Consider the following 25,851-nt stretch of genomic DNA (forward strand, 5'->3'; position numbering starts at 1 on the left):
CAAAAAGAGCTGCTGCCCGCTGTGGTTCACCTATTGAGTGCTGCAGTAGTTTTCTCAGAACTCTCTAGACCAGCTGGTTGAAAAATACTGAGTCAGCTGTAGCCAATATTAATATTAGATTGAAAAAGAGATTAGGATCTAGTCATCCTTTTTGGCATTCAGAAAGCTAAATATGCAAACAAAGTCATACAGGAACTGCAAATACTCAATCTCTTTAAAAAATCACTTTTATTAGGAGACCCAAATGAATACAAAAAGGTACAGGTATTTTCCTTGAGTTTTAAGACTTTCTAAGTGTAGTTTCTAAAATATTGTTCTCAGTATTTTGAAGTTATATCAATGCCTTCTTCTTTAGACTGCTCTGGACTTGGCAGAGGTAAATTTCAAATTAGTGTTTTCTTTCTCTTTTTTTGTTCCAGAAGCTGTATTGCATCATAGACATCACCTAATTTTATCAAATGCTTATAGGTCAGGCATCTGGCATGTGTCATTTCACCTCTGAGAGGATATTTCCAGCGAGCATAGTTTTCAGTTTATACTTAAGAATGGATTTTGAGATGATTCAAAAACTTCATGATAAATTACAAGTGAACTTTAAAATGTGATTTGGCAAAAATACTGCATATTCAATGTGTTACAGTATGGTCATCAGTAGCTGTCCAAAGAGGTGGTCAGCAGCTCTTCAATGATGCAACGTCAAGGAATATAGCATGAGCTACTTTTGTAAAAATTATATAGAACATAAATATTCTCTGACAAACAGCTGTCAAGTTCTGCCTTCTGTATGAACCCATAACTGGAGTGACTTTTTTGTGGACATGGACAATAACAGGATTGCATTTCTCTTCATGAAGAGGAGAAGTAGTTCTGCTTACTCAGAACAAGGTGTCAGGATATCTGGGTGTTGATCAAAGTTCTGCCTATCAGTCCCTATGTGATTCTGGTAGCGCCATTTTATTTGTATTACATGCAAAATAATTGTCAAGTTCAATTCATGCTTGTGAATGCTCTGAAATCTTGAAACCTGCAGTAACATGCTGTTTTAATTCAGCTCCTCTTTCTAGTATTTTAAATTGAAATAAAAGATTATTTCATCAAGCAAATATAATATTTTTTGCATATCTAACACACAATGATTCCTGAATCCCACTGTTAATTTGGGGGTTGGTCCTGTGCAGTGTGCTTTAGTCCTAATGCAATAAAATGTGCATGAGTCCATTTAAGCATGAACCTTATAGTGATTGCCCTTTTGCTTAAAGCAATCATTTGCTCAAACACAATGTGAATTGAAGCTGAAGTACTTAAAAAGCAGTGGATTTAAAACCTGTAAGCACTGTTATTTGTGAGAGACCTTCTCACTTGTAATCCTTTGAAGCCATTCTCATAGGGCAAATTCTGACCCTGACTTCAAATAACATCTTCAGTTTTGGGGTGTTTCCCCACAGAAGCAAAGGAAGGAGGGAGTCCCCATTCACATTTCTAACTGTATCAGCTTGCATAATTAAAGATAATACTCTTCCCTTTAAAGGATCCTTGATGCAAATCACTGTATTCATCATTAAGAAAAAACATGAGCTTGAGATCATAGCATCTAACTTTATTCCACGTTCCAAAGCTTCCTGAATGCTTGCAAAACATTTCTTTCAGATGTGAAAACAAGTTTTAGGCTTCTGACAGTCATATTGGCTGTGCACAAAACGTGGTTTTTTAGCCTCCCTACTCCAGGGCACATAAGAAATACTTCTATATCCAGTGCAGATTTCAGGAGGAAAAAAATATACAGTGCATTTAAGCTTCCCTCTTTACAATGTTTACTAAATACAGTATAATACAAGTAATAATTGTGTAATAATTGTGCTGTGGAAAGTTCTACTGTAATGTAACGTGCACTTACAATCCAGAAGTAAAAATTTACTCATCTAAAATTATTTCACTCTCAAGGAACAAGCAGTTTTGGCCAGCTGGGTGCACGCTGGGTACACAGCTGTTAGGGTAAGTTGTCCCTTCCACAATCCATAAAACCCACTAAACAAAGGGAGCAGGCTTGAATTCTACTTTTTGTAGGCAGGTTAGAATAGGCTGCATCACCTATTCTATAGGAAGGACACTTTGAACATATTTTTGCATGCAATGAAATTCACCAGACTCAGAAAATCTCTAAATGTAAAAAAAATATTAATGAATGAAAAAGCATAACTTTCTTTCTTTCTTTCTTTCTTCAGAGGACTGCTATTTTGATTCTGCATCCTGTGATCAGCCAAATGGAGTGTTACAATCCTATCAGCAAGTTCTGGGTGTGCCAGAACCATAGTGTCCACAGTGAAACACTTTGTAAACTCTGTAAATGGTTGTTCTTCTAGCAATGACATACATCTCTCCAGATGTGCGGCACAGTAAAAATAAAACAGTGAAATTCAGTCAGTAAATAGTATGCAAAATAATTTGACTTTACAATAAGGAATACTTGTTTACAGTAAGTATTGCTTTTAAGCTCAATGTATTTAGCATTACTTGTGAATGGGTGGATATTGGGCTGGAATACTGCGGATCAGAGATCAATGTCAGTGTTTCCTGAAGGATGTTGATCTTAGCAAAGGGATGTATGCTGCCAGTCTCCAAAAGCCTGGAAAATCTGGGAGACGTTAAGCATTTTGCCCACTCTCATAAGCTGCTGAATCTTTGTCTCTCCCAGAAGGGAGACAAGAACTTGTTCTCCCTGCAGAAGCCTCCTCAGAATCGGGAGTCCTGAGGCTGGTATTGCCCAAGCCTTTTAGAAACAACAGGCATATTTGCAGTGTGGACAGCTCCTCTACTTGTGGAAAATCTTTACCCTTAATTTGCACATGAAAAATTTAACAGGAAACTGATATAATAAGACTTAATTTGGATCCCATTTGTCTCTGTTATTTCCAAATCCTGAACATTTGTCATATTACTGCAATTAGTCTCTACTAAGCCAGGGGTTAGCTTGGCATGACACACATATAAAAGTCAAGAATACATGTAAGCCTCAACTAAATACTTCATCTTTATCTTCATATCCCAATTCATTATACAATCCCTGTATTCAGCCACAGATGTCTGAAATCTTGTTTTAGTGAAAGACAAGATTTCAGTGAATAAAAGAAGAAATTAAACGTTGGTACAATTTGAGAAAAAACATTTGAAATAAGGAAATGACTAATCCCATAGGAAATCAGGAAACTTAATTAAAAAATAGTTGTCATTCATACTGCTTATCTGGATAGCCAGAGCTAGAAAAATGAAACATGAGGAGCCTCTGCCCATACAGCCTCACTTAGTATTAAAACATGACTACCTGTTGTGCTGGCTGCTGACAGAAAAGTCTTTATAATTGTTATAATGCATTTAGTATGTTGTTCAAAACTTTGTTCATAAAACTATATATACTTCAATTTTTTTTTTCCCACAATGTGGGGAATTTGAAACAAGCATCCCTAATATGGAGTCTTTTCAGAGCATATCTTTGCAATCAACAGAACAGGATGTCTACAGCAGCCAGGACTGCATCCTCTATGGGGTCTGCATCTAAGGTTCCTCAGACTGAAGCTTTTCTGGGGTTATGGCAAGAAGGTGGGTAACAGGAGGTGGTCTCTGAAAATGTAACAAAAGCATGTGAAATCAAAACTTCTTAAAAAAAAAAAGGAACAGTGACATTTGCATTGATGTGCTGTGTATATCAGTAATCTCTAGTATTATCTGTTTCTTCAAGAAATGATTTCGTTTTTATGCGGCAGCATTTTTCCCTCTAAAATAAAGAGACAATAGCTGCAATTAAAGATATAACACTATAAATTTGCAAGCATACAGCAGAGCAGTAAATAAAAGCCAGCAGTGCACAGACAAGTGATCTCTCAGACAGTGGGATGTTGGGCTCCATGAAATCACTTCTACATGCCTCTTGGCAAAGTATGTCCCCTATGCAGCTGCAGCCAGGACTTCTCAGAGATCTTCATCATGCACAGGACATTGTTGAGATAATTGAGGTTCCTCCTAAGATGCACACATGTGTTTGCAATGAGGACGAAGCTCAGGATTCTGGGAAAGCTTTTATGATGGTTTCATAGGCGGGAGGTGGGGTTTGCGTGGAGTGGCAGATGCGGAGGTTGTTGTTAGACCAGTGGAATTCAGGTCGACTCAAGCTGTTGGTGGTGCTTGCCACAAGGGTTGTGGTGGTGTTTGTGGGAGTGAGGGTGATCAGCTGACTGTTCGTCTCCACAGGCAGGGGAGGACACTGCAGAAAAGGGTGGAAGGTGGATGCACGGAAGCTGGACTTCCTGGGGAAGGAATTGGCCTGCTCCAAGGAGGCTTGCCGCTGGAAGGTGAGGCTGGCCAGGCTGAGGTTGCTCCGACGTTCACAGCTGCTGTTGCGGTAAAATCCAGTCCTGCCGGCAGTGTGGCCATGGGAGGAGGGTCTGGACCGACGGCTGAAGGATGAGGGGCTCCCCTGGGAGATGTGGGCACTAGCTCTGCGACGGGACAGGCAGGTGAAAAATGCCCAGATGATCCCTCCAATCACCAATCCAATCACCATGGACACTGTGAAGGCTATTGTTATCTGCTCTGAAATACAGCAAAAATTAATCTCAAAGTTATTGAAGTAACTCTGAATGATATTCCTGCAAGAAAATTAATTTAAAATGCCAGCCTCCTAGAAAGATGAAACAGCCCTTAGGTCCTCGTAACACATGAACTTCACAAGCAAACACAACAGTTGAGGGTGCTCTTACTACACAATATTTTGGTGTTTTGTTTTGGTTTTGGGGGTTGTTTTGGTTTTTTTTATTGGTTGCTTGTTTAATTTCCATAATTCAACAACATCCAGAAAATAACGTATATTTAATATCAACTTCTGTACCAAGGAAAGGAAAGTCTTTAGCCTTTCCCAGAATCAGCCACTCACCAGCTTCAAGTGTCATAAAACTGCCAAGTGTTTCCTTCTCTGGGCAATAGGAGGTGTGGATTTATGCAGACTTGTCCTTCTGGTTATAGACCTTTATGTTCTGTGTGTACGTGTTTGCAAACTCACCTATTAAAATATCGATGTACCCTCTGCCATGCTCTTAGTGGAGTAAGCTCTGTATTTATTACAACATGAGAACACTTCACAGCCTTTTACTACTGAGTAAAAGATAGTTTAAATCCTCACAGTAATGAATGTAAATGACTACATACTAAATCATTTTGGTCAGAGATAACCATTCGTAATATTAAGTCTCTTGAATATTTCCTATCCCAAATGACAAATGTAAAGATGGATTAATCTGCCATTAAGAAAAGTAAATTTCTAGCTCTTTTAGAAATGTTTTTAAGGCCTACAAGATCTGAAAAAAAAAAAAAAAAACAAACAGAAAAACAAAACCAATGACTAGGATTGTTCTGCACATGGTCTCACAGGATGGAGAGGTGATTTTTCTTTGTATATTTCTAAGAAGAGGACAGTTACTTCAGAAAACTTCACTTGGTTTGCAACTGAGCACCAGCATTATTGCTGCTGTAAAAAGTCCAGAGATATACTTGTAATCCTGGATAAGGCCTGAAATAAATGCAAAACCTTTATAGATCCTCTCAAAATTCGAGAAGGGCTTGGATCTAAAACAAGAAGGAACACTATGTTGACAACTGGTGAAGCAAAGAGGAAATAAGCAAAAAAATATCCATGGGACACCTTGAAACATGATTGTTCTGTCTGTATTGTTCTCTCATATTTGTGAAGCATTTTTGTGAGAAAGCAAAATGTATTCATTAGATAGAGGAAGATGAGTAACTCCTAGAGCATACTGAACAGCCGGCCCAATAACACTGTGCCAGACAGAAGGTATTAACTCCAGCACTGGGGTGCACACATTAGAGGCCAGAAAATACAAGCTGAGACTAGGCTCAGAATTTTCTAGCAGCCACTAAAGAGTTTCCCCTGAATTTATGGTGCTGTACAAACAGTCATTCCCAAGCCCTGTAATAATGACAGTGCATCTGAGCTGTGGGACCTGGCCCAAGCAGGTGCTGAAGATGCAAGGAGCTGAGTGATGGCTATGGAGAGCAGCCAGCACACCATGAAAGGGGAGGAGAGGTGCCAGGCAGGACTGACTTGCAGACAGAGGCACCTCAGTATTGGCACCCTGGAACAGATTTTTTTTGTTTTAAGCCAGCCCTTAACTTAGGACAAGACACTTCAGGAAAGGGGAAAGAAACATTATCTTTACTTCCAGTAGAAGAAATGTACATGTTTATTGGTTAATTGCACTTTAAGAAGCAGTCATTATTATCTTCCTTATCTACCTTCTTACTCTTCTCCCTTCAGGGAAAAATTGCTCGTGATGTGATTCATACTTGGAAGGCTCACAATCCTACTGTTCCTGGCCTGTAACCTCTGCTTTCAGGTAGGCTTATAACATTATCCATTTCAGATAAACATTGGCAAGGATAATGCATTGGATATTGTTGCAGGGGACTGCTCCGTCTCAGGAACACTGTGGTGTCCTTTCATTCCAAGACAGATCAGTCTTGACCCTAAAAGACAAATTTTCTTTAAGCTCTCATTTCTACAACTCAAAAACTTTTGACTGGACACGCTAAAGACAAAGGGTGACTGTCCAGACTGCTTTCTGCAAGAATCCACAGGCAGCATCCTGCACTGCAACTCTTGGCTTCAGATCAGATCACTTATCAGCAGCCTTCTTCTCACAAGCTCAGTGTGATTCTGCCCTTTATAAAACATCTTTAGAGACACAGCAGGACTTACTGTGCCTCTTTTGGTCAGGAATATCTTATTATGCCATTTTAATAGATTGAATACATTCTGTTACTGCAAGATCCTACTCCTACTCCCAAAGGTGGGAAGGGAGAGCCAGGACTTGGTGACCTCCTGTTCAGTAAACCCCAGGGGGAGTCCTGAAGACATCACTTCCCACACATTACTGCTGTCCCTGCGTGGCTATGGGAGCAAGAAATAATCCTTTCTTGTGCTCATTTCTTCTGCACTTCAGCTCAAATGCTAGTTGGGTTATATTTGAGGCTGCCAAGGAATCCCCCAGGCACAGGGCTCTGTGCTGCCACTGGATATCCCTGCAACTCTTTGGGCTCTCAGCTGGCAAAGGGGATCTCCACAGGGCTCAGCAGCCTCCAGCGTAAGCAGAAGCACAGCAAGCAGCACAAGTGTACCTGGCTCTGGGTTGCACCATGGTGAGGATTTGTCCCTGTATCCCTTGAGTCATGATTCTCACCACCTGCACAATCTAACCAGAGCTTCACACTGTTAAAAGCAGATAAGGGAATTGACAAAAGTATTGAGTGCAACTCTTCAGTCCTTCCCACGTGCTGTTCCCCTGTGCTGGAGGTACAGCACAGACAATTATCCCTTTGGATAATGGCGTCATTTTCTTTAACTTGTTTAGTCCTTTTATTTCTCTATCTCCATATGGATGATGGAAAAATCAAGGGTCAAATTATTCCCTGATGAAGCACAGCTGGGTTTACACTGACTATTTCAGTTGCCAGGACTCCATATGCTCCCTTTTCCCTTTGGACCTACATTTAAACCCCTTGGTTCTTATTACAGAAATATCACTAGACCCATTGGTTACAGACATTTCATTTTTTCTCTTCCCAAAATCTCACTGACTTCAGTTGGAACTGTGGGTCGCTACTGGGCAAAACTTGTTCTTTGCTTACTCCCTGCAGAGGATGAATTTCACAGAAATGTAATTCTGTTCTAAAACCGTATATTGTAGAATTGTAAATCTATGCCCATTGATTTCCTCTTTAGAATGTCCAACAGTCACAGCCCTGAGGTACATTGGATAAAATATTATCAAACAGAGAAAAAGATCAAAGGCAGAGTGGGACTTGCTGCACCTGGGATTTTGAGTGGAACAGCTGGCCTTCACCAAATTGTTTTTCTCTTCCTTAATCTGGGCAGTGCCGCAGCAGAGCTAGCCTTCGGGGGAATCAGAATGACACTGATACAAAGTGTCTCCCAAGGGGCCATTGTAATAACTTATGGTTTCCTGTGTGCCTGTCATTCTGTCCTCTGCTTTTAAGGAAAACAGTAAAAAGAAAGATCTGGGGATAAGTTAGGGATGCTGCTAATAACAACAACTACCCAGGGCCCAGTCCCCTAAATATCTTTTGATCTGTATGTTTCTCAGGCTGCTCACACTGCCTGCTTTATTTGATTATGCCACAACAGAAAAGATTTGATAGCTCACCTCAGTTAATTCTCCACTCTCACCTGTAACACCAGCTGAGGTGAAGAACAAAGGCTTTTATTAACAAAGCAGCACAGACTTAGAGGTACAAAGTCAGAAACGAAAGTCTAAGGTAAAAAAGAGATTGGATATCTTAGCCACTTTACTTTTCTATCTGTGGGACTTCCAACATGACCATACAAAAAAGGCTGGCATTTCAGAACCCGCAGTAACACCCATAACTTCTTAATGTTACCCTCAGGTCTGAACATCAAGTCAGCGCATTTGTCAGCCCAACGTCTATCCAGATCAGGCAATTTCTTCTGAAGTCTCTCTGTTTCCTCCTCTCTAGTTTCTGCATGCAGTGTTATGGAAACGTGGTACTACAGGTTTGTGCAGGGGATTATTGCATCTGCTGTGCAAAACTTTTTCTTGGTCATTGAAGCTTTCTTTAAAAATTTCATAACTTTCCATGAACTGTATATATTAAGTGATAGCATATATCCTATCAAATTGATAACCTCTGGCAAGTTCTTATTGCTTGGCAGAATCCACACTGGAGAAATTTAGACACAATTTAGACATCATATTAGTAACATGTGATGATAGACTGGCTGATAAGATGTTTTTCCTAGTACTGGGCCCTGAAAAAATTTTCCCATCTGGCCTGGACATCTGAAGCAGGGTCAACCAAAGGTGGCTCATACCAATCAGTAAGTCTTGTCAGAAGTGTACTGTGTTCTCTTCTTCCTCCCTTTGGGTTTACCTCATTGAAAAATAGCAACACAATCGCTACCTATTTCAATCTCTGAAATACCCAAAATCTTCATAAAATAGATTTGATTTTTGTGATAGAGTATCCTACTTCTATCATGTAGGCTTGCAGGATGCTTGCAGACATACAAGGACAACCTTTTACTTCTGTGAGTTTCATTTTCTTTCATTTTATGGACCACATCAGCCATCCCTTTGAATTCAAAACACATTTGTGTTGGGGATTCAATTTCCCATGGAATCTCTCTCTTGCCCTCAGCTCTGTCTGCAATGAGCTGCAATAGGACTTTGTTCCTTGACCTCAGGAAATCCTTGGGAGCTGTATATTTCCTATACCCTTATGGTAAGTTCCCCAAGGTATAAAATAAAGGTGGGAACAAGATCTGCCTTCCCCCATGCTCACAAATATATACTTTGGAAAATTTTACAGCTGGCCATAGTGAGAGAGTAATGCCTTTCAAAATCATGTAAGCAGCACCCCCAATGAGAGCATCTCAGAGCATGAGAGCATCTCAGAGCATGAACCAGGGTGGAGGAAGACAGGAGAAAGTGCTGAATGCAAGGGAAAGAGAAATGGAAAAGACTCTTTTTGCTAGCTCTCTCTCCTTTATGTGATGCCATATGCCAGTTCCTCAAAACTTGTTTAAGTTGGTAAGCATTCCTCTCCCTACATGCACATGCATTTGCACCAACAACTTCAGCTTGCCTTGCCCCAAAGCTGAAAATCTTGGTAACTAGTAGAGGGTTTGATTTCAGACATGAAAAAGTCAGCTCAGCCTTTTTTTTTTACCGAGATGATCTTTTCCCAAAATGAAAGCTCGGTGACAAAAGCAGGTATAAAACACATGCCAACCAGGAGAGGAATTCATACCTCACTCATCCATTGCACAGCTTAGTACAGAGCACCAGCTAGTGTACTAAAGCATGAATTGCATTCCACATTTTACAAAGCTATTAACCTGACAGTATCAATGTTTCAGACACTATTTTTGAGGTGTCTCAGGTTTTCAAGCGAGGTTCAGCTGTCATTAGCAGAGGATCATAACAGAGTGTCTTCTGTGCAAAACCAGACTGGAGCAGACAGGGTTCATCAGAGCTTGAACTAACTCACAGCAACTTCCTAACAGCTCCAGTGCTGAGGACTGTCTGAGCAGCCGGGAGCCACTCTGGCAGTCACACTCACACCACCAGAGCTGGGACAGGAGCCCTTTCACAGCTACACCCCCTGACCCACACAGTCAGACCAGGTTTCCTTACCAGCTCAACCCCAGGTGTCCCACAGCAGAGTCTCAGAACTCTAGATCCTAAAAATAATTTAATCATTGTGTAATAACTAAATAACAAAATAACAGCTTGAGCCTCCAAGAAGGGACCCAGAACAAAGGAACCTCTAAGCTTTTATCCCCTCACAGTCTAGGAGTGGAAAAATCTGGGGTGCTTGGCTCTTGCTGTCTCCAAGAGTCCAAGTGTCCAGTCCTGTGGCCCTGCCACAGGTCCCTGGGCCCTTTTTTACGCAAAGGGTCAGCAGGTCATGAGCTCTTGCCTTGGGCTCAGCCTCCTGCCCCCCAGAACACAGCCTGCAGCTGGCCCTGCAGCTGCACCCCAAGCTACCTGCAGTGAATGGATTCCTCAACAATAGCAAATGTACATCTCCGATCTGGATAGGCTACAGCTACTCATCCTCATGTATCCCAGGTAGCAGGTTTGGAAATGAAGTACACCTGGGGCCCAAAGAGCCACCACTTCTTCCTTCCACAGAAGGCTTGAAGAAATTAGCAATACTTGAAATTTTATGCTGGTTCTACCAGCTCCAAGAAATCTTTTAAAAGCTGGGACTAGTGTCAGTAGCCAACTCCTGTGCTACTGTTGTCATGCTGAACTCAAAAAAGCAATTTCTTTATATCTGACAAGTGTTGATATTGCTATCTTCCCAATTGCCACTAATTGTGTTACCAAAACAGCCTCTCATTAATCATTTGTAGGCAGCCCATGATTCAGTTGGGTGGATGAATCAGTTGCTGCGTAATATCAGCCAGCTGTGATCTTAGTCATGGCAAAACTTCAAGAAACTTCACACATGACTCTTGTAAGATGACTGAGGGACAGGCTGCAGCGCAAATTGGTTCAGGTAGTTGTGATGTCCAGAAAACAGAATCTGTAGAGGAAAATTAGCTGAAAGAAAAGCAGACTGTGCAGGCATAAGAACTAATAAGTGAGATAGACTTGCTGCCAGAAATATCAGAGCTCTGCATTCAGACACAAACTTGCTAAAGGGATGTTTTATTCAGCCTATGCTACTGCAAGATTATTTTCTACAGCAACAGAGAGTAATTCTCCCACTTCACCTAATAACAGGCCTTTTTATGTCCACAGCAGATAGAATAAGAAGTGCTGAGTTTAAAATAAAGCAAAGGAAATTAAAAATCTGTTTCTAACTATGAGAACAGGTAAGAACTAACATAGATAATCCAGGCATGTAGTGCATCCACCCCCAGTAAAGATTTTAAAAAGTAACATCAGTCAATCCTGTTAATCCTGTCTTGAAAACAGAAGGTAGAACAAATGACAGCTCAAGGTCCAAACTGTGCAGTTTCTAAGATTTTCATCGATCAGGTAAGCAAACGGGCTCTAGAAGCGTCAGAAAAATTATTAATTAAATGACAAGCTAAAAAAAAAAAAAAAAAAAAAAAAGGTAGTCGGTGCTTTTGGATCAATGCTCCCTGTGAAATGTAGAGGGGCTGCTAGTTCATCAGAGGCTTAACTTCACAAATGAGGAACTATCTAGGAACAAGATTGCCCTCTGCTGGAAACTGATGCTGGAAATCGAAACTACACAGAAACCGCCTTCATTCTGGTAAAACAGTGAGCCAGAAGAAAGCTATCGAAAAACATTCCAATGGAAGATTACAGAGGTTCTTATTACCTCAAAAACGAGAAAAATTCTGAATTGCATCACCATAAACACTTAGGACTAGCATTTTGCAGAGGCTTTGAAAGTGAAGTAAACCAAGGCACAGCAAAACTGTTCAGAAGTTTAAAGACGTAAAGCTTGCACAGTGTTGTACCTTGATGCAAATATATGTGATCATGGAGGAGCATAAGGCTAAGTCTATTCTTAAATTCATATCTCTTGACATCCACAGTGATATCCAGAATGATCTTCATGGACCAGAGTACATTTGCTTTGATTACTAATATAATTCGTTGTGATAAAAAGCCAGAGGAGTGGAATATGCCATCTCAATATCTCACAAATCAACTCAGAATTAATGATGTTCCCTTGATATTACTGGCAGTTGATTTTTACTGGAATGACAAATAAAGAGTAATTGCAAAAATCAGAAGGAAACATCTAAGATAGAGATGTCAGCATGTTTAATTTAATGCCTTTGGCACAACTATGTAAAACAAAGCAGAGATTCCTTCAGGCATACTTTGCTACTATGTGGTTTCATTGTGATTCCTAATGCATAACAAAAGCAGTAATAGAATTTGATCATTTCCGCATATGCAGCAAGCAATCCTCAGGCCAGACATTCTTACCCACCTCACAAAAGCACAGCTCAGCTGCATGGCCTCTGCATAAACCTAAATCAAACACTAATTCACCATCTGATACAGCACAGTATGACATTATGACACAGCACAATATGACATTAGACTTATTACTTAATTGATTAAAATAGTTTACACCTGAGAATAAGTAATCTCATAAATGAACCTTAAAATTAAACAGAATTTTCTAAAGCTCTTAAAATGAAGGATGAAATACTGAAATACGTAGCCTAGATTTAAGAAAAACAGATGTAGAACAAAGCACAAGGATTTGAAGGGGTTATTGGGAAGAATGTGAAGAATATATATAAAACATCCTCAGTCCCACCACAGTAATTTTATAGTCAGTGCCTTACCCAGACACAGCTTCAGGTGGAGTTTGTTCTTACTTTAAGAACCCACAAAAGCCAGGAAGTATACTGGAAGCCCAAGTCTTAGGAGAATATAGAGAAGAATATTTCAAAAGATTCGGAGTGAGAAAGCACACTCTGAGTGCCTTGAGACACTAGCTACACTAGAAAAGAAGGGTGACATTTCAGCCTTCGCAGTGCATCCTATACACAGTGGCTCCCAAGGCAGTGCTTGCAGTAGTGCTGAAAGCTCTTCTCATGTCCCTCTGAGGCTCAAGAGTCCCTTTCTGTCACCTGAGAGGCAAGACCTTGTTTCTGCTCCTTGCTTTTGGCAGTGCAATCTCTCTCCCTCTCCCCCTGCAACCTGCTCATGTTTCCCTGTTTCCCAGTAGAGGAGCAATCTCCCCTTTACAGTTCCATAGCTCTTACTCTCCCTTTTGAATACACACCATGTATTTAGCAAGGTATTGGAAGGTAACCCTTCCTATGGCAGACAACTTGGAACTAGATTATCTTGAAATTCCCTTCTAATCCAAACCATTCTATGATTCTATGATTAATACAGATAAAATTAATGAAACATGTGCAGCATGGTGTCTTGGCAGAAGTTGAAGGAAATCTACTGAGGCTCAAAACCGTGAAGTTTCTCCAAAAGAATCCTTTCTCACTCTTAATATACTGCCTTTGAAATACTTCTACAGTGTGTTCTGCTGACAGTTATCTTCTGCATTACTTGTTCAAAAATAGATGTCATTGAAAATACTGCTTACTGCTCTACTTGAAATCTCATTATTTTTTGAGATTGCTAAAACAAGGACCTTCTTCAGGTGAAAATTTAAAAAGATGTACAAAGTCAAAGAATGGAAGGAAGAGCTGTTTGTGAACTTTGCTGAATGCTTTTCTAAAGTATCCAATAAACAAGTATTCAAGGAGCAGGAATAGTGATCTATATTTTTTATTCACTACAGTAATACCTGACCTACAACCAGAAATGCAAAAAAAATCTCCTGCTGCATGTCTTCCTCTGGAAACAGGTGTAATAGTGAGCATTTTGAGAACACAGAAGTATGTTTATATGTGATAATACGGTGCTCTTCAGTTACTTACCTGAGGTTCAAAACCTGGCCTTTCTTTGTCCCAGTACTTTCTGTGTGAACATCAATCTGTTTGGGAGAGTACACCAAATATTTCTACGAACATCTATATCAGTGTGGGCTAGGAGATCCAATCAGGTAGCAGTCAAAAAAAAATCTGTGCAACCGGAAGCTAAGGAATGCTGACATAATTTCTAAATGAATGGATCACTGATCAGGAGTATTAGTCAACTCTTCTTGACCCAGGACAAATGATCCAGGCTGGAGACACAGTATGAAGTGGGATGTTGTGCTTTTCTCACATGAGCCAGTGGTGTCTGGGAGACTGTATTTGTACCAGGCTGGCCCAGGTCCTCCTTGCCCAGAGATTCCTACACTTTTCAATTAACAGAGACATCAATGGCTTATATTGTGCCTGCATAACTTATGCTCTTCCCACAGAAGCCACGTGTTTGCTTTCCATTACCCTAGATAACAGAGAGATGGTGTTGATGCAACATAATTTTTAAAGCAAAAAGTTTAACATTAACATACGTCACTCAAATGGTGAAACATGTCATAAGTGTGTGTTAGGATGCTGGATTGTGAAAGCAAATGTCTGAAATAGGGAATTAATATTCTTCTGCAAATAAGGTGTCGGAGAAGCAAGGCAGAGTCCTCTAGTGAGAAACAGAAACTGCCATGGATCTTTCCTTCAGCAAGCATTTGTCAGATCCCAAGGAAGTTTATATGTTATATTAAACCAACATTTTTTTTTTCTCTTCCCCATTTATTTTGCTGAAAATTTCCCAGATGTTATTTTATAACAATGTTGTATATATTTGTATCATTGTTGGAATTTTGGTTGTGGTCATTTAACAGATAAATCTTAAAATACAATTGTCTCATCTTCAATATGTGAAAATCAAATTAATGTATTTCCTGCCTCTTCAAGTAGAAGGGAACAAATTCTGTTAGAAGAATAATTTCAGATTGCTTGGTGCAAACTTCAGTACAATAAGTACAATACATTTCAAAATCAGAATAAGTACATTTTTGTATAAGTGAAACTTCCTCCTTGAGAAGCAGAGGAAAATTACATTGTTGATAAATGTTGATAGTATTTTCTGACTATTTTAAAATTTTCTTTTATTTTTTTTCCAGACAAAAGGATATGGCTATTAAATGAAAATAATCTTAGTAAGAAAAAGATTGTCTTGAGCCTTGATTTTGCCTTGTACTCCTACTTTTTTTTAATTTTGGACATTTCATTCCCCCTCCATGCTTCAGATTAATCTTCTGTATAAGGGAGATGATACGACGCACAGCCAGTCATTTGGCTCACAAAGGTTTTAGCAAATATTATAAACTCATTTAACTCCTGTTTAAATAAATTAAAATGGTAAAATGGGAAATTGTGTATAAATACAGAGCATTTTCCTTCAATAAATTCTGCAAGAAGAACTGAGGCAGAACCATGGCACCCACAGAGTGCAGACCAGCAATTGTGAGTATGAACACTCTCATGCTCTAGCAGGTGATCATGCAGCCTCAGGGTGTTTGTCCTGGGGAGAGTACAGAGCCTTAAGTTGCTTTGGTTATGTGACACTTTCACATTCCAAAACGTTCCCTGGTGTAGTGCTTAAAAGAAGAAATCGACTTTGTTTCCTACAGACCAGATTTCTTCATTTGGTGGATAAAGAATGATGCTTCTAGCAGCTCATGTAACAACAAGCAGCACCATATAATCAGTCAATAATGTAGGTGTAATTGCTAAAATGTGTACATGCTGTGTACTTGATTATTATTTAAGTAATACTCTGAAAAACCTTTTCTTTGTACTACCTCAGGTTTGTGTCCTTCCTGCTAAAGATGGCAAAGCATTTGATAAATCAATGGCTGTATAGTGGGGTGGGTAAAGCAGAAAAGCAGTAATTGGGATGCCACAAAACACAGCCTGAGGATGACAGACTCACTTTAAAAGAATAATTTATATACCAGAAAGAAATCATGCTCCAAATAGACATAATGCAAGAATAAGACCAGCCTCTTCTCTTTGTGACATAGTTTGTTGCTTTCATCCAACTACAGTAATAATATCCTTTTCTTTGGGCTTGCCAGAATAAGGACAAAGAAAAAAATAAGTTCCTCATTAGTATCTACTTTTATTTGTCTGACAGGCTTGCACATAAGATCTTGGAATGCATTTACATATTAACTTTTTCAGTCTAAGCCTGTCTCAGTTGGACTTTCTCAATACCTGACTATTGTTATGGTCCCCTTTGCTTCAGTAATAGAAGCAAAAACTTTCATGTCTTCAGCAAATCTTTTACCTATTAGAAAAATACCTATAATGATAATAAATTTGGGATAATTTGATCATTCTTGCCCTTCAGAAGACAGTATATGACTTCTGAAGCAAAAGAAGGGCTCTTCCCGAACACAGCTGAGGGGGAACAGGAACATGGGATATCTTGAAGCTGAGAAGGGGAAGATGAGCAGTGCCTCCATTTTTAATTACATAACGGATCATGGATTTATTTATTTTTTTATATGAAAATATTTCTGGAGGACTTCAGATGAGGAGCCAGGGACCTTGAGTGTTACAAAAGAATAAGATTCACTTCTGTCATGCTGGCACTGCAGAGCTGATGTTCAAATGCAGTTGCTGCCATTGCTAATGCCTCACCATCACATGCTGTCTTTTATCTTCCACACCCTTGTTGCCATTGCTCTCAGTATCACCACTATTTATATGACTGCTGCGTCCTTTTTGAGTCACTGGCCCAGGCTGCTCCACGACTGCCTTGTGACACATCCCAAGACAGCTCAGGGGAAGTGGAAAGGGGAAGATCTTCTGGTGATTTTGACCTGATAGATAGGACAATAAAGTCTTCCTTGTAGAGATCTTAACAGATTCAAGCAGAGGAAAGGTGGTGTGTGTGTGGGTCTCACTTGCCCTAGAAGTCTTCTGGCTATCATGTTTTTTATTCAAATAATGTGGCATACTTAAATCAGCTTCAGACTACTTGGTCACTTGATAAGTGATTTACTTAGTGATATTTTCTATATCTCTATCACAGGATTGTCATGCAGATCAGTATATCATCTGAAGTGGAAAAGAAAGCAACTGAAATATCTGTAGCTCTGGAAGACATGCAGCAAAAGTTACTCTGATGCTGCTGGGCCTGTGAGGATGCACAATCCTACAGCCCTTTCCAAGAGGGGAAAAAAAAGGCTGTTTCAGTTCTTATATAGGTGAAGCTGAGCTTTACTGGTGTTGGCCTCTGCTCTCAGGGTCTGTCTGATGTCCCAGTGTGTGGCATTCGTAACAAAAGCAAAACTGGCCCCTATCTGCCAGGGACCAGTCCCATACTCTGCTGAGATGTATGGGATTTTCATAGTCCTGATTTCTGCAAATTCAGTGTGCAGGGACATTGCCATTGTTCTTCACCTATATGAACAAGGTTACCCATTTAAGGTAAATATTTGGTGAAGTAACCTGGAACTTCACTATTAAATTTGTGGCATCATGTAGAATTTCACTGAGGAGCAGGAAGGAGAATATGTAGATACTCTAGATTTAAAGGTGGTAATACGAAGGGAAACATTTCAAGGATTAAACATTAAAATAAAGATCTCGCTGTCTTTCATAGTATTGTTTAAATGCATCATATTTTATATCTGTGTTGTACATCTGCTTCTCAGCTAAATCTACTTGAAATAATCAGTGTGTTTACAGGAAACATTTGCAAAGCCAGAGATGTTTTTCTATCTGATCGTGTGTCATATTTTACCTCATAATTTTTCTCTTGAGAACATTCTTATGAAGAAGCACAGGGAAATTATCTCTGATTTTCAAACAGGGACCTGAACATTCTATCCATTCTATCTGATACCATCTATCTTCTCTACCAGAAACCCAACCAAAAACCTGTCTTCCATTATGCCTATTTCCAAAAACATATTTAAGGGAGTCCGGCTTCTTCTAAGTTCAAGTTGCCTGTAGGAAAATAAGACAATTCAATTTCTCAGTGAATTTGGGAAGAATAAAGGTATTTTACTCCATTTTAAGAACCCTAGCTCAGGAGTCTGAATACATTTTGAAGTTGATAAAAATTTCTCATAGGAGGAGTGTGAGAAGGCTTTATGTCACCATTGCCTTTACTCAACACAGCTACACATCCACTAAGCCAGATATGCTTGCAGGGGTCTTATTTGACAGAATTGGAAATCTGCAGTCCCAAGGACACGGTCTCTCCACACAAGACTTACACAAAGGTGTACAGGCATTCCCTACTTCTGTCTGCACTTGTAGTATGCGCTCACACCATTCACACATTTTGCACATACTTTAAGGAAATTGTGCTCTAATTAGTCCATCTGACCAGTATCTTCTGGGCTAAGAAACAAGGCTGTATTTTTCAGCTGATTTTCCTGGCCATTTCATGTAGTGAATTCTCACAGTTTTCTGACTAAACTAGGAAATTTATCCCTCCCTATTATTTACTATTTTATGTTCGACTACTTCTCCATGGGGTTGCCCAAATTCACATGCCACTGACTGATACTAGAATAAAACAATGAGGAAGGCATTTGGATTATACACTCTTCCAAACAAGATCTTATTCTACCACCAGTAGATGTACTTGGCTTTGAAATAAGAATGCAAGATAAACTGCTATTTGTTATTAGAAGACATAAGAGTATGGAAAGGTAATTTGAGTCATATAAAATTTTTGCCTTTTTTAAAGGCTCCAAGTTGAATGAGTAAAGGAGAAAAATCTTAGTCAGAATATGAAAGGTTAGGCAAGCAGTAAAGAACTATGACTCTAGAAAATTTATAATAGCAAATCTGGAAGTATGAGCTATTTATTTGATTGTAAAAAGTAGGTGAGGAGGCAGAAGAAAGGTTTGTTCACAATTAACTCTCTTATCAACTCCATCATTTTGGACACTGCTCAATGTCTGCTCAATGATTTGAGCCCCTTAATATCACAGACCATGAGCTAAAATCCCAAGCTGCAAGTAAATCCTGAGCTGTGGATCAGTAACCCTGATGAGGCAGAATTCAAACTCTGAGATTCAAGTGTTAAGCAGACTTGCTAAAGCTGTGCTTGATAAAGCACTCTGGGAAATCCAAGCAGGAGAATGGTTGCTGTAGATATTGTCAGTGTATGCCAGATAGGGAGCTGCAGATTCAGATGCATTTTACATATATATTATATGGCTGGCTGTGACACAGGAAAGGTTTTAGTACAGGCTCCTGACCAAAGAACTCAGATATATTCCCTCAGGTATGTCTGACTTCACTAGATCAATATGGTTCATTCCTTCCTCTGATAACATTTCCTTAGATTGTTCTGCTCCTTTCCCTCCTATTCACCATATATTAATGAATTTGACTTGCTTTTCATTTTTATTCTTATTGGGTAATCATAACTGTTTTTTGTATAACATTTTAACTAAATGCTAAAAGGCAATGAGGTTAAAGAAATTAAAAATCAGCAATATCAGTTATCACTGGAATTCAATTTTCATTTATTGTCCCCAGTTGTAAGGCTCTATCCTTACTTTAGCTCTCTGTTTTCTAAGAGTAACTGTTATTTTGGAGTCCTATTATTTTGGATAAGCACTGTAAGGAATTATTCCCTAAAACACTGCAACAGGATTGCATGATGAGGTTGAAAGAAAGCATTTTGTCTCTGTTCTCCTATTGGGGCTGCTTCCAACACAGGAGCCTGTAAAGTCTGAAGTCATCTGACTCCAGCGTGATAATTGCAAAAGGAAGACGCTCATTTTTCCACATCCCATTTCTAAACTTTTGTAGACATTAGTGATCTAACCCAAAGACTCTGCAGAAAGAGATTCTATCTCCTGGGAAAAAATTGATTCCTTGTGCTATGAATTCCTTATGATGTGTGATATGCTGCCAAAGATTGCACTTTTAAAATTACTGGGGTTTTTTCCAAATCACAGAGAACTGACAAAACAAAAGACAAACTGTAAGGAAAAACTTCAGGTGATGCAGTGTCTGCAATCACCTTGCTCTATATTGGCTCATTGCCAAAATTAAATTAAAACAATATTAAATAATATTAATAATAATATTAAATATTAAATATTAATAATATTAATAATATCAATAATATTAATAATAGTATTAAAATACCAGGAAGAATGAATGCACACACTGGGGTGATTTTGAAAAGGGAGAAAAGAGAATTGAAGAATAATAACAATTCAGGAAATACAGCCTTGTGGTTGATAGAGCACCTGAATCCAAAGCTCTAATTTTGTTGTGTTTTCCTCCCTCTTTTTTCCAGTTCAACCCTGAAGGTTTTCTCTACAAGGAACAAATCTTCAGTGGTATAAATCATCTGTAAGTGTTTCTATGTCACAACTTCACTTCCTCCTTTCTGCCAGGAAGGGAGTTGCATTGTCAGCTTATTGAAATCCTCTGCCCTATTAGCAATGCCAGGATAAAAGCCCTCTGGGTGACTCTGGTTCAAAGACACTGGTCTTTTTCTGTCATTAAAATAGGAACAGTAGTGGCCTGTAAGAAGATCCCACTGCCACATCTGCCATCAGGTGCTCCACTGCTGGCTCCAACCTGCAGTCTTTCTGTGTCCACATCTCCTGCAGGACAGCTGGGGCAGGTCCCAGAGCCTTACTGGTGCTGCTAATGTGTGAAAGGAAAGTGTGCGCAGTATGGGAACAGGAGCAAAGGGAATGAGGGCAGACCAGCCAGTGGCTCTGCTGGAAACGGGCTGACACAGACATCCAAGTGTAAGCCAGGAGGTTTAACCTGCTGCACCACACAGACCACCACAAATGCTGCTTTTCCTACCTGCAGGAACAGGGCTGGATCTCTTGCTTATGCTTCAACACTGCCATGCGTGCCACTCATGAAGGATCCCAGAAGAGGAATCATGTCCCATGGCTGTCTAGGCTGGACTTTGCAGTGCCCAGCAGCTGTGATACTGATTGTGCCAGTGCTGTCCTTCCCAAGTATTACTCCAGTGCACAAAGGGAGTGATGCACAGCCCTAACCACCATTATTGCTATACCAGTAACATGATAAACACAGCATGAGGCACTAGAATATGCTCATCCCTAATGCCATTTTCTTCAGCAGACCACATGGTCTGACTTCTTTCAAACAGACACATTTTAATGAGGAGAAGACCAGTGGGTTGAGGGAGAGATAGGCAAAACTTGATATATTTTAAAACATGGGTGCATTTGTAACTTATGAGGCCAAGCAATAATGCCTATAGTGTGTGCCAAGCGGTTTGCAATCTCAAAATGCTGGAAGCCAGCTGATATATGGCATTATTTCCACACACCAAACAAATAACACCCTGGATTCTGATTCAAGAAAAGAAAAACTGTTCTTAATGTTTTTATTAAATGTTAAAGTTGCATTTTAAAATAGACACTTGAGTAAAACTAGACTGAAGGGTAGTCTAGGGATCTAAGTTAATGTTGATTAAAATCTGCTTGCACTTTTTCTCTCTGCTACTGTCACATTGATCAAATGTACTATTTAAATTAAATTTCCTGATCTGAAATTATATTGCTATCTATGCTGAAGAAATAGGATTGCCTTGAAGACATTTATTGTATTTACTTGTGTGCAACTGAAAATGCTTTTAGGAATTACAAGAAATGCACTCCTGGTTTAAGTGGAAACATCTTTGCTCCCACTGTTATCTTATAAATCAAAATGAACTAATAAAGTCTATATTAAAACAGTAAAAAGTGAGATTATTTGTTGATGAATGGGTATCAAACCTTGAATTTCTCATTCAGCTATTATTAAACCTCCTTTTGAAACTAGTAATAAAAAATATAATCCAGACTCTCTGTCTACCATTACAATGTGATCTCAGCAGTGCTGAAGTTCAGCAGGGACTGCCTTTAAGTACTCCTCTTCTTACCTCTTCCAAAGTACCATACCATGAATTCCCGCTGCAAAGGAGGTGGGCAGCAGCCACAAAGCTTCACAGAAGCTGGCACCTGATAGAAATGAGCTCCTGCATCCTGGCAGTAGCTCAGACAACTTATCTGGAATGGACATGGATATCTACAAAGACGTTGCAAAACATCTGTAGTAGGAAAAAGCCCTAGCCAAGTGAGAGTCAGGATCTAAATTTTTTGCTTATGACACATTACACAGAGGACATTTGCTGACCAGGGCCAGGAGTGCTATCATAAACTCATAAATTTAAAACAGAAGAAGAGTTTAATATTTTTCTTTTCCTAGCAGAAGTGATTTTCAGCCAGCAAAACAACTTTTTTGCTTCCTTTGTTTTCCTCCATAGCATAATTTAGCATTCCAAAAATACTGCAGATTGATGATGGTGGCATCTGAATTCAAAGAATTCCTGCAAGGTCTACAGCTAAGCATTACAGTTATTAACTCTCCAGTCTGTCACTGTTTGTAAACATAGCTTGCAAAATCAGCTTGTACTGATTTTTTAAAATATTATAATTTTTAAGATCTTTTCATGAGAAAAAGGGTTTAGACTACTCAGACAACTCACACAGAATTACTTATATTGAGGTGTTTCTATCTTGTTTTTCTCTACACAGCTTGCTTAAGGCACACTTGCACTGGCCTGGAGCAACTGTAAAGTGATTTATATGTGCTCACACATAAGTAAGCAGAGGACAGCTTAGTTTGTTCATTGTTCTAAAATTCTTAGAGTCACTTTTAAGAAGCTATTGTGTGAAGTTATCACTGGAAACTGGACAGCTATAGAAAACAGGATGCCTGTATATTTTCCAGCATAGGGAACCAGTTGTTAGACAATAGACGGTTTATAAAATCAAAAGAGATTAAATATCATTATGAACAGTTGCTTTGACTGTTTTTACAGCACTGATTTTTTTCTCACAAACTTAGTCCCTCTCAGCAAACTTTTGTGCCTATGCTGAAGTTTAAACTTTGGCTGAGTCCATGGAAGATGCTGAGAGGTCACACATGCAGGGAGAAGAAATGTATCATGGTAATGTAGTAGCATTGGCTACTACATAAGCCACAGGTGAGTGGCTTAGAAAACCATCTTTAAGCCATGTCCTAAAAAATCTGTTCAAAGTACTGCATTCTTATTTAATAAATAACTAAATTTTATCTATATCTATTATGTGTAGGTTTGTTTAGTTGTTTGTTCTTTTTTTTACCTCAAGTCATGTATCTCCAGGATATCAGGAAACACACTTCTATTGTTTTAAGTGATGTTTCCACACAGTGAGCTTATGTCAGTCATCATCTTCTAACATATACTATACAGTCACCCTTCCTAGTCTACCATACATGATGTAACTACAGGAAATAAAGAGAAAATTGTATTCACTCCTCTAAAATCTAGCAGAAAAGTAAGAAAAATCTGAAAGGCATCTTCCCTTTCAAGAACCATGAAAGCTCTTCACAAAAAATCCAGTTTCTGAGGTTCATCTTCTGTCAGAACTTAAGCAAATGGGATGTGATCAGGGTTGGGTACAGTGTCAGACCAGCCAGGTGAGCAAAGAGGACAAAAGGAGGTGCTGGCCCTTTCAGCAATAAGTCTGATAAGATGTGTCCTGCTCTGTGTTGTCAAATGCAGCAAGTTTTTATTCTGAAACAGCCATTTTAGAATTACATCCATCGTCACTGTAAAAAAATGATTGCTGTTCTTCAGAGTCCAGCAGACAACCTCCAGACAAAAGACTCAGAAACAGTAATAACTCTAATTTTTCCACAGTTAATCTGTAAGTGTTTATCAAAGATAAACATCAGTACTCTACTCTAAGAGTATCAGTACTCTACTCTTTAGCCCAATACACAAAAATTAAGTGATTCTTTCGTGGTCTCTCCGTAGGAAAATATATGTGTCACTGCAGGAAGCCTAGATGGCATTCAACAGATTCTTGTTCCTTATGACAAGAAAGAAAAGGGACTTCTTTCCATCCATTTGTATGGGTTTTTTTTTCCACTCTTTTCCAGTGGCGCTTCTGTGCAACTGAAGCTGTATTTCGCTGAAGCATATTATTTTTTAGTTTTAAATAGTGGTCAGATTCCTGGACGGATCATTGCTTAATAGCAATAATATAATAGAGAAAAACAGATATGTAATTAATTCTAAGCTAATTGCTAATAAATGTTAAGATGAAACGTAGCAAGCAACATAAGGAATCTTTGGAGGGAAAGATTTTCCACAGCAATTGCACAGAATCATTTAAGATCAAATCAATCAATCTAATTACCCTGAATGAATCTCAGTATAACATATATTTTCACCTCACACTGTACATTTCAGTTTATGAACTATTCCCAGATTTGGGTGAAAGAAAATAGCCATAATAGATAATCAACAATATACAGATTGAGGAGAAAATAAGGAAAATCTCACCATAAGGCAGAACAACAAATTACAAATAACTTTTCATTCTGGAGGAATAAGAGTTTATTCCAAATGTTGAAACACATTTAGCCTTTGCTATCCCATTTTCATCAAGAGATGAAACAGATCATGTCTGCTGTGTAGGTACATCCATTAAGCAGTTGAGAATGTCTACCTGGTCTGACTATCGACTGAAGTCGGTGGACACCTTTTCAACTGACTGCAGTAATGAACTTTCACAAACAATCAATTTTGCCCTGGCAGCTTCTGCTGTCTTCATTCATTTAAAAACATGATAAAACTTTGTCAGAGAAACATTTGGAAAACAGTCTTATCACTGCAGGAAATACAAAACCTATTCATTACTCTTTGCATCCAAGACTGAGCTTGAAAGTATATACGGGTATATTTTAAGGCAATCCACAACAAATATCTGCATCTACATTAGGAATATATTCTGGGAAAGAAAAATCAATATCCTTACCCCAAAACTTTGGTGGCCATGTGAGTGGAGTAAAAGTACTGTTCCTATCCATAACATCCAAATAGCAAATACAGAATGGTACGTCCACAGAGGAGCAATAGTTTTCTGAATTTTGAGATTTTTGCACAAGAAGCAAAGCTTTTGTGCTGCCACGGAACTGTGTTGTTTGCCTGAAAGGAAATGGATGTATCACATTTCCTGCTTCTGGACTCGAATTAGTAAGTGCTTGCCTTATCTTGGAACACCACATGGTTCCCGAGACAGGGAAGTAGTTTCCTTCTCGTCATTTCCTCAGTCAGAGCAAATTGACTCAGAACAATACCAAATCACCTCCTTCTCTGAAACTTTTTGAACTCCAAAAGTCCGGAGATAGAGAGATGAAAATTCCTTTCTCTTTCCTTTAAGGATTTTCTATGTTGAAGATATTACTTCAATATCCAAAAGCACTTGTATATGGGTAGGAATTTTCAGTAAGAAAGAAATGCATCAAGAGGTTTTTAATGGACACCAACTCTTTAGGATATTAATTTAGGGTATGAGGATGGTTTGGTATTCACCATTGTTCCTTGGCTGGTTTGAGGAGCTAGCTGGGCCTGACAGTGTAACTGTAAATTTTTTCCTTTCCACACCCCATTCTGAAATATGGAAATATGTTCCCTGGAACACAAACAGGCTTTGAGTTAATTGCTTGGACACGTTTAATACAATGCAGTGTTAGTTCCCCCATGGAATTTTAGGTACTGCTGCTATATATAACATATAGCAATATAACATAGCTACAGGAGAAAATAGCCAAGACATTTAACAACATAGAACTAGAATTAATGGAGAATGAATGAACATTGATAAAATATATTATTTTGTATTTGTGTAATAATTTCTGTAGAACTAAGTTTTTAACTATTTTCTTCTTAAATATATTTCAGATAATGCATGTCCATAAACATTCTGCTGTGAATGGAAACCTCTGTTCTCTGAAGAGGTGTATAAGGATTTCCTTGCCCTTATACTATAAAACCC

The 25,851-nt window shown here is 39.0% G+C and overlaps 1 protein-coding gene across 2 annotated transcripts; it reads right to left on the reverse strand.

The window, feature by feature from the left end:
* Positions 1 to 267: 267 nt before the first annotated feature.
* MYCT1 (MYC target 1) lies at positions 268 to 24,960 on the reverse strand. 2 transcript variants are annotated; one of them, XM_030946604.1, is made up of 2 exons: positions 24,832 to 24,960; positions 268 to 4,584 (listed from the first exon to the last, which is right to left on the reverse strand). In XM_030946604.1, exons 1-2 carry the CDS (start codon positions 24,881 to 24,883, stop codon positions 4,052 to 4,054), a joined length of 585 nt encoding a protein of 194 aa, XP_030802464.1. In that variant the 5' UTR covers positions 24,884 to 24,960; the 3' UTR covers positions 268 to 4,051. The 2 variants fall into 2 exon arrangements, with proteins under 2 accessions (XP_030802464.1, XP_030802463.1); XM_030946603.1 differs by having other exon boundaries at positions 268 to 4,579; positions 24,832 to 24,900.
* Positions 24,961 to 25,851: the final 891 nt, after the last annotated feature.

Source organism: Camarhynchus parvulus, chromosome 3, assembly GCF_901933205.1.
Source record: "Camarhynchus parvulus chromosome 3, STF_HiC, whole genome shotgun sequence".
Classification (NCBI taxonomy): domain Eukaryota; kingdom Metazoa; phylum Chordata; class Aves; order Passeriformes; family Thraupidae; genus Camarhynchus; species Camarhynchus parvulus.

Coding starts and splice junctions, on each gene's coding strand:
- MYCT1 (XM_030946604.1), bottom strand. CDS start 24,883: ATGGATAGGAACAGTACTTTTACTCCACTCACATGGCCACCAAAGTTT. Junction 4,585..24,831: donor ATGGCCACCAAAGTTTTGGG/GTAAGGATATTG, acceptor GCTGTATTTCAG/AGCAGATAACAATAGCCTTC.